Below are 16,885 nucleotides of genomic sequence, written 5' to 3' on the forward strand. Positions count from 1 at the left end.
GCGCAGGCTGCAGCACTTCTACTGTGACTTAACACCCATCTTTGCCCTTATGTGGGCTTTCCTTCCTAGGCTGAGCACAGATTTTATCCAGCAATGTAAATAATTTGATATTCCATCCAGGGAAACCATCTGAAAGGAGGTTATCACCATTGGCCTGTGTTTATGCTTGCTGTGACATTGGTATTTCTGATAAACATTTGGTGATGAGGATAGAGCTAATGCTTAACCATAGCTCCAGTTAGACAATCAAATGGGAATTCTGTCATCACAACCAGTATGTGTGAGCACTTGCAGTTTATACCAATGTCAAAAGGAATGGTCTTTCTAGAACCAGGCAGGTTGTTGGTAACTGGCCTTTCAAAGGTTGAGTTCTGTTTGAGTCAACAAAAGGAGTTTCTGTGCCTGAGGATACTTGTGAGGGCCTATGAGTTGTGATTGTAAATATGCTGGTTATGTTCAGCAGCAGTGCAGAGGTTCTGTGTTATTTGGAGCCTGATGTCATGAGGTCCTGGTCTGTGTTGACAGCTCTGCACTCTGTCAGTGGCTTTATTGCACTAGAACTAGCAAATACCTTTCTGAATGTGTGTTATCTTTCTTTCGCTGTTGTGCAGTTTGGTATTGGAGTCTTTTTCTGCATGTTTCTGGCACTGGATTAAATGGATGTAGAATCTCTGCAATGTAAAACCACCTGTTGCATCCGCTGTGTTTTGGTACAATCTGAGAGCTTAAGATGACTGTTGAAGGCAAATTTCTTTTCATACCCAGCTTGTGTAAACAATCCCTTTAATCTCATGACTGGCATCTTCCCATCACTGTATCTGAGAAACAGGCAGTGGTCTTATGGAGCTGGGGAGTCAATTTGTGAAGGTCAAAAGAAGTGGTTTGCAATTACCTGGCATGGGATCTTATAGGTGCTTGGACTTTGGCCTTTGCTGGTAAGAAAAGGAACTTGAAACTTCTGAGACTGGCACTTCAGCTCTGGGAATGCTGTATTCACTTTAAGATGTTACGGATCTTATGACCTTCATGCATGGTGGGCTTGATCAAGCTAGGCAATGGTATCACACAGTCCAAAATAACATCTGCTGGCTTGTTGGAAACTGCTATCCCAACTGGTTCCTTGTTTTGCCAAACTGCTGTCTGCTGGTTTGCTCACTGGCCTGTTACAGATCTATAAAAGAGCAGTTGTGAGGTAAGATGCTCAGACTGGCAGTTTTCCACCTCCCTTACCTAGGAAACGAGAAAAAGGAACTGTCTTGCATTTCTTACTCAATGAGTTTCTGCAAGATACTCCTTTGAACTGAATGGCTGCTGCCAAGATATTTCTTTTAAAATCCATCTATAAACCACCCCCCCAGTAAACAAAGAAGCAATCCCAAGCAAGCCCAGGAGCACTTATACACACATGGCTTTATAGGATAAGGATTGTATCATGCATTGCTGCTAAAATGCATGATTGTTACGCCACACAGTGCCTCTGTGTGAGCACACACAGTGAAAGTGGTTGGAATAGCTTCCTTTGTATCTGCTCAGCTGAAAGGCAGTGATTGCGTCGGGGCAGAGCCAGGAACAAAAAGAACTCACCAGTGCATGATGGTGCAGTCACGGCTTCTGCGTGGGATTAGAAAAAAGGACAAACCACAGGGTAAAGTGAGAGCACTGAAATTTTTATTTGTTACCTCTAGGTACCACAAGTTTGACATTAATAGGCAAGACCAGTGAATGAGCAGCAGTACATTGCATTCAAACCTGAATCTCCAAAGCACCAGAAATGGAGCTGGATTTACTTCTTAATCCTATAGTCAGCACACTAGTCTGGACTTGCTGCATCTCGTATTGTCCCTAATTTAGTAGTACATTTTTATGCAGTTAGAGGGCATGAGGAAAGAGTCAGTTGTGTAGTACCACTTCTACATCATCATAGGACTACAACATGCACATTCTACTATGTGGCCCAAGCAACAAGAATACAAGTAGAACAATTACGGGTGGAGACAGGTTCATGTTAACACCACCTATGAATTTGTAGAAACCTTTTTGGATGGGTACCTACAGCAGTTCATCAATTTGTGTGGGAATGTTACACGCATGCACAAGTGATACAGTGGAAAACATAGCAGGAGTGGCAGCAGGACGGAGGACGAAGGTGAAATCTGTGATGGGATGCACTGGAAACAAGACCTTCCTCAGCTTTCTACAGCAAGTCTCTGCTCTGTTAGTGAGGCTTGCTGGGCAACAGTTTTGTTTTCATGGCTCCGGAGTTTTGATATGACTTCTAGAAATGCCATGCTCTGCACTTCCTTTTGAAGAGGTTCTAGAAAAGGAAATATTAAAAGAAACAGTGCTTTGTATGAGACAGGCAGAAGAAAACTGAAAAACTTTTCTACTAAACTTTGCACACACAAGCACACAGTTGTGAGTATGCATAACCTTGTTATTGTTTACTTTTTTGAATTGCCTTTGAGGGTGGAGAGACAACTTTTCAGGACCTCCAGCATACACAAACTTCAAGGATTTCAGATAATGATGAATGATGAACCTGCTGTATAGCAGTTAAAAATACCCGCCCTTTGGATTGCCTTCCAAAACAGATGCTTAGGAAGTATTTTTAGTGAAAATGTTTTTTTGGTTTATTCTTAAAACTAGCCTGACCAAGTGAGCTGGGCATGACAGGCTCACTGCATTGTTTGTGTGTGTCAACTCTCACCTAGTCACTGTTTGCTGTCCCTTTACAGCTCAGCTCTGAAGTTAATGCAAGCACAACACACAGAATGTTGGCCAATGCTGTGCACGTGGATGCAGTGTTTGTTTTACTCAAAACCAGGAGATACTGTCTGATGATTCTGATCCTGGATTGAATGTTACTTACTTTTTGTGTAATTGAGGTTGGGAGCAACCCATAAAATTGAGCAACTTTATAAGAAATTTGATGAGTTTTCTCAAAGCCCTGTAATCTGAACATCTCACAATTTTGATCTGAAATGGTTGGTTTTGTTTCATGCCTCTCTAGTGAAATCCAACTCAGCAACAAATACGTATAATTTTGCTTTCCACGTGTTGTTGGGGGCCTGATTTCTGAAATTCCCAGGAGAAAACCCAACCACCTGTTTCAGATAGCTATGCTTTATGCTGTGCTATTTACCTTTTTTTTTTTTTTTTTTTTTTTTTTTTTTTTTTTTTTTTAAGCAAGCTTTGGCATTTGTTCCCGTCCTTACCTACTTTGTTGTTCACATGTTTTTAATTCTCATGCAGTTTACCCCTACCATACAAGAGCTGGAACCTCTCATGCTGCTGTGCACCTGGGAACATGTATGTACAGACTGATGTCAGTGAAGCTGTTGGGGTGTGTATCCTACGTATGCACTTCCTGCTTTCTCCAAGCATTTCACTGTGCTTTATCATAGCTGGTAACATCCAGTGCATGGAGACTTTTGCCTACAGAAGACTGTGCTAGCTAAGAATGCTCTGCTTTGGATGATTCTTCCATTTTCCACTGTCCTAATTTTTCTTTCCCTATCCATTCACTCAGTTGTAAGAGGAACTTCCAGATGAAAAGAATCACATAAAAATAGGTATATGTTAACTGCTTAACACCATCGGAAGTTCAACAAAGGCAAATGCAGAGTTCTTCACCTGGGAGGAATAACCTCAGGCACCAGCACAAGCTGTGGGCTGATGTGGGGAAAGTAGCTCTGTGGAGAATGACCAGAAAAGCTGTCCATGAGCCAGCAGTGTGTCCTTGTAGCCAAGAAGGTCATTGGTATCTTGGGGTGCATTAGGAAGAACATGGACAGCAGGTCAAGGGACCTTCTGCTCAGTCCTGATAAAGCAGCATCTGCAGTGTTTTTGTCCAGTTCTGGGCTCCTCAGTAAAAGAGAGACATGGAGCTCCTAGAGTGCTTCTAGTAAAGGGCAGCAAAGATGATTAAGAGATGGAACATCTCTCAGAAGAAAAGGCTGAGGGAGCTGGGCCTGTTCAGCCTTGAGAAGAGATGACAGAGAAATGAACTTCATCAAAATATGTGAGTATCTGAAGGGAGGGTCTGAAGAGGACAGAACCAGGCTCTGCTCAGTGATGCAAAGCAATAGAACACGACGCAACGGGCAGAAACTGGTGCACAGGAAATTCCACCTGAACATGAGGAAAAACTGCTTTTCTGTGTGGGTGACTGAGCACTGGAACAGATCACCCCAGAGAGGCTGTGGAGTCTCCCTCACTGGAACTTTCAGGATGCAATCCTGTGCCATATGCTTGACCCATTGTGTGATTCTGTGAACACACATAGGTTGGCAACATCAAGTTAAATGTGATGCCAGATACCCCATAACAAAGCATAGTAACAACAGCAGTCACTGAAGAATTAAACTAAACCATTTATTAAACCAATGGAACTGCTTCTAGTCTTTATTGAACTATACTGAGGTCAATTATTTTAAAAATAACTACACAGGTCTGTTCACAGTAGAATAAGGAAATGTGGGTCACGATGTGGGGATGGTAATGACAACAGTTTAGAGGCAACAGAGCTGTAAGAGGTGTACTTGAGTATTTTCCCACTTAAAGAACATATAAAGAGCAATCAGCTCCTTGATCCTCTTTGGTTAAAATAGTAACCCTCTCAACTTAGAAGTTAATACCAGGGTTTGCTCTGTTATTATTCTTGTGTCTTTACTGATTTTACACAGGTATGTCCATTAGGAAGAAAACTGGGTCAGTCAAATGCCAGGCCTTAACTTCACAGCTGCATAACACAATTACATGCTGCTGTCTGTTCTCTGGGAGCAGGGTAAGGAGCCTTATGCCTAGGCACAGCTTACAGTGTAGTGGCAGACTGAACTCTGCCACTCGGATAACGCTAAACAGTCCCCTAAGATAAGACTGGTCTGTACTCTGGTGGACAAGAGAGACAGGTATTTGGCTTCACATAACTGTCAGTCTTGCAGGTGACAAGATTCAGGAAAGGAATATGCAACTGTCAGGTAGATTTTTTGCAGATGATTATTTTAGATGGAAGCAATGGAAATAAAGATCAAGACAGTGAGCCTGACTGTGAACCTTTGGCAAAAGGCTTCTGCTCTAAAATGCATGTATAGTCCCAAGCATGAAATGGCTCAAGAAGGTTGTGAGTAACAACTAAGTTTACATGTCTTAACATTAATGTGAGTGCTGACTAAGAGCTGAGGTTTCTTAGCAAATTTTGATCACAATCTTTGCACACTGAGGTGTGTATACTCTCTGAAACTGAGTTTGTATAAGATGGCAGGAATATAATATTCCCTTGCATGGGTGTACAGGTCTCCAAAACTATACTTGCAGTAGGCATGGTGAACTTCGTTTAAGTAAAAAATGATCTTTGTTTACAGAGAAAGCAAATGTTTACCTGTGGTAACTTTTAATCTATTAACTGAATTGCTGTAAACTAATCTCTAGAGAGCCTTCATATGTTTCACACCTGGCAAACTGTGCAGACAGGCTCTGACTTTCCACCTTTCTGTAATTATACCAGTTCTTTCCTTTATGGAATGAAATTTGTTCTCCCTCCACAGATTCAATCTTTCTAAAGAATGGAATGAAAGAAATGTAGCAACTTCTTGAAACCTTGAATATAATTTCCCCATGACACCTTGTCCTTTCTTGTTTTGAGGTTTTGTTTGTTTGCTCACACACAGGTGGGAAGTTGCAATATCAAACCACAGCCTGCTCCAACAGCCTGTAAACATCCTGACCTTTAGCAGATGGCGAGCTCAGAGAGATGAGGGTTTACAGTGTCCAGCACTAATATGTGCTAGTGCATGTTGTGCCTGCTAGGCTGAGCATGCGAGGGCTGTTGAGGGAAAGAGTCTTCCTAGTGCTTCCTAGTGACATAAATGTAAGGATCCTTCCTGAAGCACCATCACACATCAATTACAGGGAACTTGCAGCTAGAAATGAAAATTAAGTTCTTGTGATCTGTATATTTGCAAAGACAACTTGATATTGTACAGTTTTAAATGCTTTTTGTTTCTTTTCTGTCAAAGTTTGAGCTAGCTGCATCCTGCAGAAGCCAGAGTGAAGTTTCTGCAGTTAATATCCAAAATTGACTTAAGAGCTTCATCCTTGACACTACAGATAGACCCTACAGAGTCACAGTAAACTGAACCTTTGTGTCCATACCCATTGTAAACAGAGAACCAGTCACAGTGTGTTTGCACATGCTCTGTGTTCAGCTGTAGGAAAGAACTATATTGCATACATAAATCTTGGGAAGCAGCCTCTCCTGAATACTCACCAGATCCTATAAGAGCACAGATCAGCACCATGGAGTTATATTTTATTTCTGGAGCACTCCTGTCATCTGAGAGCAGTCTGTGTAGAATCTGAACAAGCTGAGCATTTTCAAGATCCTTTTCAGCCGTGACTGAAATACAAGTGAAAGTTTATAAGCCTGGAAGTGGCACTTACTTTGACACTTCATGTGTTATCGTTTTATTGAAACATGATCTCTCACCAGAGTGAAAGTGAGGCTGTGGTACATAACTCATTAGTATAAAACTCGAGCACATATTTGATGGTATGATGACAAGAATCATAGCTCTTGCTATAAAAATGTGAAGTTGTCTAACTGCTTGAAAGAACAGTCACAGAGTTTAATGATGAAATTCAGTCTTAATGTGCAGTAAGATGATGGGAAGGCCATGAGGCTTTCTAGCCATTCAGGCCAACACCTGGAATATTTCAGCTTTCAAGACTTTTGTTGCCTGAATTTGCTTTTGGAAATTCTGTCTGAGTAAATACAGATTGTGTAGTTCTTGATTCCATGGTAGAGGATGCTCAGGGTCCATTATAAAGCCTGTGGAAAGTTTTTCTAGATCTCCACTTGAATTACTGCCTCTGTAGTTTTCTAAGATACGTGTACTGAATTTGGGCTCAACCTTTAAATGCCTGAAGACAAGACAAAGAGATGATTCATGTGAACATCTTTCCTTTTATTTAAAACAATTCCTTGATGTACTGGCAGTGATTTGAAAGTTGAACAGAGCATTCCTGTAGTAAACAATGGCAAGAGATGAAATCAAGAACAAAAATATGTAAGGTTGTTTGTTTAGTTCCTTAGTTACTAAGTAAGCAAATAGGATAAACAAAACCTCTGTCGAGTATTTACTTTTCTGTTAGAAAAGCTGAGGAACTACAAATGCAGGTCAAGACATGTAATCATGTCTGCCTTCATATGGCATTTCTTGTACTTATTTATGGGTAATATAATTAAGACATGTTAGCAGCATTAACCACCTCCGTGTATTCTCTAGTTCCTACTTATTAGGTAACTGGACACTTCACTTTGATAAGCTCTCTCAAAAGTGGATTAACATTCCAGGGTAGGAATGGGGTCAGGTCATACAGTCTCTTGTCTAAGGTATGTTTGCTTTCTGGGTTAACCCCAAATCTGAAAGTCAAGCTGGAAGGCCTTTCTAGATCACATCACCACCTACCAGAATGATGGAGCAGATCCTGTATAACCGGTACTCTCCGGTTTCCTGCATAATATGATGGCTTGCCTGTGTCTGCATGAATCCCATGGAAATATGGAAAGGAAGGTGGAAGGAAGAGGCTATTTTACATTGCATTCTCCCCCTATGGCTTTTCTTGGGCACGGACTGGGAAGGAAACAGGTGGAGTGAACTGCTGGGATACTCACCTAACTCTAGAGCCGCTATCAATGCCAGTGCAACGAGAGCTTCATTTTGCATAATTACATGTTCGCTGGTCGCCATGGTTACTAAATGCTTGATGCCACCGCTCTGTACAATGGTTCTAATTACATCCTAAAATAAATAACGCAAAGATGAAAAAATTCTGCATTGCATACAAACTATATTAAATAAGGGAATTGTCAGGGGAGCTGAGTTATCTTTCGGGTAAGGGTACTCGAAGTTGGCTTTATGCTCATAGAATCACTTCATACATCAATGTGCACCCATGCAGGCTTACATATCATCTGTTACTGCTCTGCAATTGTAAGGTGCAGTGTGTTAAACCAAGGCAGGTAACCCCATAACTAAGTTAAGACACACAAAATAAACTCTTTTCCAGCTTATACAATGTAACTCAAGTTGTCATGCTATGCCGTCATTCATCAAATAATTAGGAGTTCAAAGTATCCAACAAACTTTATACTTAGGGTAAGGGAACACAAAAATGTAGTTATGAAAAGTTATTAAATGCTTCATCTCTCTCCATGAATTTGCAGAGTTTCTTCATTATGTTCAGAGTTGAGATCAAAAATATTACACCTTACTATGTAACAGAAATGGTGTACTTGAAAAGCTGTTTAGACATGGACAGGAAAATGAGCAGTGGTCTCTTATTATGAAGTTTTTCTTCAAATAAAAAGCAGGTAAGGAAAACGTAGGTATGGGACACCAATGTGCTGGTTTCTGTTCTAAAGCCAGCTGTGAAAATGAACTGTTGTCCAGTACTATCTGCCCAGTTAAAATGTAATTTAACTGCGTTAAATATGTCTAAAGCAGATCAAAAATACACAGCTGGGATTCTGTTTTCAAGTCCAAAATTTGATCCAACGTACATGACAGGAGATAAAGATTTCTGGTCTGTACAGATATTTGTTAGTTATAATTTTAAAAGTGGTTATACACCTCATGTTTTCACCATCTTTTATCCCAAAAATGCTTGCAGTATGTTTGCCTGAAAAATCAGTTAACTTGGCATGCTGAAAGGAAACTGTTTGAGGAAATGTGGATTGGATTTTATTATTGTTTATTTGTCCTGTGAGAGCACAAAGGTTTGGAGTAGCATTTATTTCTTGAAACAAAAATATGATTTAAATTTTTCATCTATATCTTAAATTTTCCCCTTTCTTCCATTAGCCACATGCCAAAACCAATAAACTGACATACGTGTTGAGAGTGAATTATTTATTCAGTCCTTGCACAGGCTTTGCAGTGACATTGTTTATGCAAGGAAACAGACAAAATATAATCCTTGAAAACTAAAATATTTTTAGATAATCATACTGAAGATACTAGCAGCCCAAATTAAAGCCTAATGACCCAAGAATATCACATTTAAAACCCTTTTTTCTTCCTAAATGACATAATGTATGCAAGCACTGAAGTATTTTTATATTTTTCTGTACTTGAAATTATGTATTTTATTATTTGTGATTTTCTGCTGGAACTCCAAAGTAGTTCTCACACTGAGACAATCAGGGAACTGCTAAGTTCTATTTGAATTAGTGTGGAATTTTGACTATACAAGTCTTATGAACCAATTAGCATCTTTGACATCACAGTTTTTTATATTGTAGGTGAACATCATCCTTTATTAGGCAGTACCAAACAGATGACAGGTTTGGTGCTAGTCTGGCTGAAATCACAGGTACCTACTCCGTTTTTCTTTTGAATGACTAAAACTGACTATTGCCTTTGTAAATACTACCCTAAAGTGTTTAAAATTAAAAGCCAAATTCAGACCTGATGTTATTAAGAACTGCACAGTTGTACTCACATTCAAACCTAGAGGGCAGCAAAAGCTTAAAAAACCCCACCCTCTCAGCTCTGTTATCCTCTTCACGTCAAATTTCCTCTGTGAGTACATGCATCTCACAAAAATTAATTCACCTGTGATACTGCTGTTAATTTCTGCCTTGATATCTATTTGATGTCATCAGTAGTATCTCCATAGTTAGAAGTGAATTGTGTTGTCCTATAGAGAATATTTATTAAGTCTCGCATCTGTGGTAGTGTTTGCTCTCCATGCGTGCATGTTGGGGACTGTGGGGAGGGGGACAGAAAAAGTGAGAACCAGGAAAATGAACCCTGAGCAGTTTTAGAGGCTGAACATAAAATGGAGAATGGATATTAGACAGACACAGTGATATTAGAAATCAGCACAGATTTAAATCCCTGTAAGGCCTGTTGATTTGTTCTTGGAGATGCTCAGTATACATCAGGCCCCTACTATATTTTTCACTTCATAAATGCCATGGATGAATGAAGAGGTCACTGTTACAGTCTGAACTCTCCAAATCATGCTTTCTATTTAAGCTCAGTAATGCAGCCTGTGTGTCAGTGAACATGCTAAAGAAGTCTGAGCCTGAAACAGCATGTCTCCAGAGGAGATGTGTTTGCCCTTTATAAGGCTGCTTTGTCTGATACTCAGCTGAACAAGAATGGTGGACTTGGACTGTTTAGGTACAGATATCTGATTGATGTGAAGGTGATGGGAGGGGCAGATGAATTTTTCCTAATGTTATACCTTTTGCCATATACAAGCAATGTCTTGTTAGAATTTGGAATAAATTATCATTTCTAATGGTCCATCTGAATTTTAAAACTCTGAAATATGCTGTATGAAGAGTAGGGAGACAGACTATTTCTGGATCTCAGTTTTATATAAATATATAGCAAGTTCCTAACAACTGAGTTCACTGATTCTTCATATATAGCATCATTAAAACATAGAGAATACAGCATGCTGAACTTCTGCAGGATACATAGAAAATAAAAATGAGTCAAGCCTTGGGCAGAGGAGATGTAACACTGGAATACCTAAGCTGGCTCGCAAGAAGGCTGGCAGGCTGGAGGGTTGGTTACCAACAGCAAGTGCACAGGTAACTCTTGGTTCTGACAAGCTGACCTTTTTTTCCAGTAACTTACTTTTGATTTGCTGTGTCGTATAAGTGCAGAAAGTAGTCTGTTGGACTCTCCCATCACACCTGCATGATCCTTGGCTTCACACCACTCCACTAGTCGTTCCACCAGTTTTACGTTTTTGCCCAGCTGTTCAGCTGCTTCTGCTACATGATGCCGGAGCCAACAACACAACAAAAAGGTTGTCACTTTTTTAAAGCAAGTGCTAGAAAAACAAGCTGAAAGTTACTAACTTGGAGGAGTTAGACAAACTTCACTAGCCTGCACAACTAGTGGGAAAAGTTTAGTTTGCATTGAAGCAAGTAAAGCTAGTCAAAATGAAAAAAAAAACCCCAAAACAACAAAACAGAAAAACAATCATTCATCCAGTTTTTGAAAAAATTAATCAGCCCAGTTAATGAAGCTTGTGCACTGATTAAAAGCAGGGAAAATAGAGGTGATATCACACCTCCAGCTGAGCTGTGAGCCAGCTCAAGAATTAAAAACCAGGAGGGACTGCTGCCAGAAGGGAACACTGTGGTCAGTTAGATCAGGTTTGATGATGGACTGCAAGTCATGTAAGTTTCTTGAGAAAATTTCTATTTCACATCCAATAGCTTTGCTAAAACTAGAATGGATCTTTTGAAAAAATCTGTAGGACTGAGTCAAAAATAAATATACAGCTAATTTACCTAATGAACTATTTCTGGTTTTTAACAGGCTTCTGATTTTATAAATTCCCATCCTGGAACAAGATGGTAACTAAAAGGTGCTTTTTCTTTTTGGAATTGCAGTCTATCAATTAATAGAGAATTATCCTGTTTTAAGGACTGAGATACAGCCAGCGAGAGTAAGTAAACACCAAATAGGAGTGGTAGCTCAAAACACACCTCAATACACACTTGTAATCTGACAGTGTAAAGAAATTCAAAAGTAAATAAACATTTGACACCAATTTGGAGGGTCCCTGGTAGTCAGTTTAGGAGTTCTGAAAAAAAAAGCAACCCATATTCCTTCTCCTTTTGCATATGTATTGGATTTATTCAACAACTTCAGGAATGAAATTTAGAAAAACTCTGCTTCTCTCTTTTAAGAATCTTGGCAGCATATCACAGACTGAACCAAAGAGAATCACTTTATACATAGAGAACAGTTTATTTTTACCTTGTGCATCTATTAACATTCTTAATGTTCCCAGCAGCTTGAACTGAACGGGGGGCATCTCCGATCTGAGAAATTTCAATACAGCTTCTGCAACACCAGCTGATAGCATCTTAGCCTTATTTACAACTGCATGAATAAAGAACAGGGATTGATCTCAAGAACATTTCTGGAAGATGCAATTTATTTCAGAGCTGGTCTTGAAACAAATTTTCAGACATGGTTTGAAAAAGAGGTGGTGAGCACAGACTTCAGGAACAGTGTGCACTGGTGATACTGTGTAGTACAAAAATGTCACGGTTCCTGTGAAATTAAGTGCTCTTTCCTAGTATGCACATCTAACTTTCTGTGTTCATTCGTGCAACACCTAAAGGGGTAGACTCCTCCCTTTCATCTAGGAAAGGCACCTTCCACAAAATGCATCAAGCAGAAGCCCAGGCTAATACTTCCCTCAAATATGAGGAAACTTCTCTGAGTCCCAACTGCATTCTTCTGTTTCTCATAGGCAAAGAACTAGAGCATCTGATTAGCAGAATAACCTCTTACCCAGTTCCAATACTTCATACAAACAACACTGTGGCCTGACATGTCTGGAGTCTGCTGTCTTTTGTTGCCTTCTTTCCCTCTCCAACCTCTCTTTCATCCCTTCCACTAGCCCATGTTCTCCACTTTCACAGAGCTCTCTGAAATACATTTCAGCCTTGCCCAGTAGTGTACTTGGAAAAAACTACTTATTAGGTATTTGAAATAGTGTTTTGACACAGAGTTCATCACTGGGGTCAGTTATTATTTGCTCGTTTCTTTCTAACAATGTGCAGGGATGGTTGTGTAGGTCTCTGGCAGACACCCTTCAGCATAGGCTACAGGGAAGCTGACTGATGGAAGTGAAAAGAATGACTCACTTGAGAAAGGTAAGCAAATGGAATATTGCTAAACCTCAGTGGGTTTAGTTATGTATGCACGATCATTTCTAAAAGTTATGATTTGTCAAAACCGAAAACAGTAAAATAAGGTTAAACAGATGAAAGACTTATTTTTTGCTTGGCACAAGAAACCATACACAAGTGTTACAGATTTGCTTTGTTGTTGTCGTGCGTGTACTCTACCTTTATGCTTGGGTAATCAAAACTCAAACAAATTAAGTTACTAAAAATGACAAAATTAGCATTCAGCTTACTGCCAACAAACAGTAACTAATTGCAATAGGCTGGCTATTCTGTCAATTTATCTGCAGCTCTAATTTGGCCATTTTCAAAGTCTTAAGTAAGATGCAGTGTTTTAACGAAGTGGACACTGTTCTCTGGTGGGAACCCTCAGCTGTGAGACAGGTTGCAAATGAGGCAAGAAAATAGAAAAATAAATATGCAGTGCTCTGGACAAAAAGGGTTGAGAAATCATATTCAAAACCTCCTCAGCTCCTCGCCAATTACAAGGCTGCACTTTCTTTGGCGGGGGACACTGTGGGATCAAAGTGGCAAGGGACAGTCACTGTGCCTGTGATGTATTCAGAACTGCTTGTCTCAACTGCTGTGCAACAGACACAAAAGCAGTGACGGGCCAGAGTGAAAAGCAGCCGTCTGACCTGCCTCTAGGACTGTCAGTCAGTGCTACCACCCACATTCCTGGAGGGGTACAGTAGGAGAACAGAATTTCACCTTGCAACACAACGCAAAGAGAGTCTTACCAGGAATAGCCAGGTTTCTCAGAGCACTCAATGCAGCATGCTGCACAGTTACATTTCCATCCTCCACATGTCTGTCTAGCAGATCCATCAGCTTTTGAACTATGCCATTATCCACCATATGGATGCAGTTTCCGTCTGTGTGAGATGTAACAAGTCACTTGTGAAGGGAAGATTTTTACAATAGCTTCTTAAGAATACAATGGCTATCTCATTGCTCCTTTTTAGATTTCATTGATGAGAATTTGACCATCATCATCTGTGAAAATTGCAGTGCTTACAACAAACTTACAGGAGTTATAGAAGAAATACTGAAGAAGGCAGAAATCCCCTACACCTGTCTACAAATGCAAAATAATATTTTTAAAGTAGGCTTAATGCTTTTGAGGATTGTGAAGTTTAAAATTGGTGATGTTGCTGTGTAATTCAACAGCAGCTTTACTGCAACACAGTTCTTTTTTGTAGCTGTACAGACACAGCATGACAGAGAGGCATACATAAATTTACATAAGCTATTAGGGCATATTCTTACCATTTCTGGCAAAATTTGCAATAGCCAGTGCTCCTGCAAGCTGTAGCTGATGACTATTGGAAGGAATCCATGAAAGTACTCTTTGGAACACACTGCCTTTTCCTCCTTCAAATAACTTTTGCATGGATTCATCTAGGGCAAAAAGCACAGAGTCAGCAAACCAAAGCGTTTGTTAGGGAATCTTCTCTTTATATTTGTGAAGCTCTGCTGGTACCACTACAATTAATCCAGCCCTGCAATGAGGGACAGAATCTGACCTGTTAAATGTCTGCCTGGTGAGTAGCAGGTCATCTAGGTTATTTAGAAAATTAATAAATAGTGAAATTCAGCAGCCAAACAGGGTTACAAGTATCTGCTGTTGCTTTGCAGAACATAGTGACAGCCCATCCTTACCTCCAAGCAATAACAGAACCATAAGATCAGAAGCTGTTTTAAGCTCTGCAATATCATCCTCTTTGTCACTGTCCACAGTCTTCTGGACGATCTCAAGTAAGCACTCCACCAAACCTGCTTCAACCAGCTGCAGTTTGATAACATCTGGAAAACAGTATGGATAACAGGAGTCAGAATCAGGATTTTCAATGCATGTATCATACACACATATGCAGGATGGACTGTAAGAAACAGTGATGTCAGTGTTTTCATTGACAACTTGTGTACATAAAACTGCAACTTCTTTATTTGAAATTCTTACGGCAAATTTCTGTTATTATTCATCAGGCTCTCCCTGCCTCTGGACTGCCTTCAGAGCACAGTCACAGGTTGAAGGTGTATGGAGCTCTTCACTTCTAAAAATGAGGGTATTTCTCTACAGTAAACTTCTGGCACCTCAGTCATGGTAGAGCAGAGGACCATGAGGACTCATGAGGACCATGCTGTGTTCATACTTTCCAAAGACAGACAGTGTATCTGCTATTCATTGAAAGGGCTGCGGGAGGAGTGCAGAAAGGCCAAATCCAAAAGATTGGGTTGGCAGTGAAGTTTGTTCTGGAAACCTGATGAGGCAAGCTCATTTCTTAGTTGTTATTCAAAACAAGGCTTGAGAAGGTAATAAATTTTTTTCAGGTGAAATAGAATCTGGGAACAATATTTTTTCTCTTGTTTCTAAAATAACAAAATATTTAACAGCTATTTCCCTTGGAATCTCCTTTACATACCTACCTTTCTGTTAAGAGTGAATGGCAGGCTGTCTTATGCTATATTAGGGCTTTTCATACATGGAAGTGATTCTGGCAGTTTTTGCACGCCAGTTTTGAAAAATAATCACAAAGCTCTGCAGAAGTGTGCAAAACAAGAAGATTTCTCTCAGTTTTCTACATGAAATGGTATTTTAACAAAAAGATGTTTAACCCAAGTTAAAATATTTTTAGGCCAGGGCTTTGGAAATATTTTTTTCATCCAGTTTACAAGCCACACTTGGGAGATGAAGTGTGTTCTACCTCTGGTGAAGGATGTATCTGACTCTCAGTTTTCCTTGTGTCACAAGGCTTTTTGTCTCAGTGAAATTCACTGTTCCTCTAAGAGTGGCTGACCTCCTCATGAACTTTGTAAGGAAATGCAAAATCTCTAGTTGAGATTTTTTTCTAAAATAGGCACATTTGCACTGAGGTGCTTTAAAAAATAGAGAATTCCCTTAGCTATAGAATACTGAGTTGCAGATGTTCGGCGATTTGAAATTAAAATTGCTACACCAGCATGCCTAATCAACAAGTAAATTAGAAAAAAAGCTTGAAACACCCCAACCACCTAAATCCAGACTCTGCAAATACTTCTCTGACGTGTTTTTCCCTTCTGACCTATTGCTTATTATCTACAATCAAAAGCACCTAAACAGTACCAGCAAAGTGAACTTATTTAAGTATGCCTTGAATTCACAGTGGAAATATTTTTCTGACTACCTCTCAACGTCTGAGCATCTGTGTTAGGGTCAGCAGCAGTGAATTTCTGAAACTTACTGCAACTAAAAAACATAGTCTAAGAAAAGTTCAGCATTCGAACTGACATATGTCAAATACACAAAAAGTTCAATCCTATTTTGTGCCAGTCTCTGAGGATGGAACTATCTTAGAGCAAACTGTAAATTATTATATAATAAATTAAATTTTTTTTAAATGTGCACTTTTAGAACTGCAAAAAGGAATTGATTTTCCATGCCACTTAAAATAAAAGTCAAAATAACTTTTTAAATTGAAGTGAAAGTTTATCCTCACTTAAACTTTGTAAAACAGACACGTAGAGTGTGTATGTACAACAGCATAGAATGAAACATAAGTCTGAGTTTGCAGTTCTATCTGTCTAATGTTTTCAGTTTGTTCAATGAAAAAAAGCTTTAATGCTGAGGTGGTTAAAACAAGATTAGATAGCCATCAAATATTGTGATGGCTCTCACAGTACTACACAGAACTGCTTCTCACATCAGTCCAGCTCCACCTGTTAACTCATTTCTTTATTCCCACTAAAGGCAGATGATACATTGTACAAGCCACCTTTGTCTGATCCTTTGTTTCTCTGGGAGGAACATCCTGGAGAGGTTATCAGGGGTGCACATCACTTCCTGCTCTGGGTTCAGCAGTGAGTCAAACCCCCAGGGGGCTGCCTGGGCCTATGGAAGATATACCACCAAAATCCCAAAATTAAATTCATATGATCTCTCAATGAACAGTAAGGGCAGAGTCTCCAGCCCTAAGCTGTGAAACTAATGTGCCCCTAGCAAAAATAATGTTAAAGGAAATGGAACTGCCAGTGGCTCTCAGATTCCAGGAAATGATGTCCTGGTGCTCCAGTGGTCTGTGAACACCTGAGCCAGCGTTTGCAGACAAATGTTGTGAAGCTGTCTGAAAGCAGCTTTTGATATTGCCCTTGCCACTGGGGCACAGGGCAATA

At 39.8% G+C, this 16,885-nt stretch overlaps 1 protein-coding gene across 4 annotated transcripts in view; it reads right to left on the reverse strand.

Annotated features, from left to right (window-relative positions):
- Window positions 1-1,651: 1,651 nt before the first annotated feature.
- Window positions 1,652-16,885, reverse strand: part of RAP1GDS1 (Rap1 GTPase-GDP dissociation stimulator 1) — a 90,964-nt gene continuing 75,730 nt past the window's right edge. For all 4 annotated transcript variants that reach the window (XM_063422753.1, XM_063422752.1, XM_063422754.1 and 1 more), the window contains 8 exons: window positions 14,396-14,539; window positions 14,003-14,134; window positions 13,474-13,608; window positions 11,793-11,918; window positions 10,656-10,795; window positions 7,676-7,802; window positions 6,269-6,397; window positions 1,652-2,314 (listed from right to left, as the gene is read on the reverse strand). In XM_063422753.1, the coding sequence (XP_063278823.1) occupies window positions 2,187-2,314; window positions 6,269-6,397; window positions 7,676-7,802; window positions 10,656-10,795; window positions 11,793-11,918; window positions 13,474-13,608; window positions 14,003-14,134; window positions 14,396-14,539 (1,061 nt within the window). In that variant the 3' untranslated portion in view covers window positions 1,652-2,186. The remainder of the gene's footprint in view (window positions 2,315-6,268; window positions 6,398-7,675; window positions 7,803-10,655; window positions 10,796-11,792; window positions 11,919-13,473; window positions 13,609-14,002; window positions 14,135-14,395; window positions 14,540-16,885) is intronic.

Source organism: Prinia subflava, chromosome Z (genome assembly GCF_021018805.1).
Source record: "Prinia subflava isolate CZ2003 ecotype Zambia chromosome Z, Cam_Psub_1.2, whole genome shotgun sequence".
NCBI lineage: Eukaryota > Metazoa > Chordata > Aves > Passeriformes > Cisticolidae > Prinia > Prinia subflava.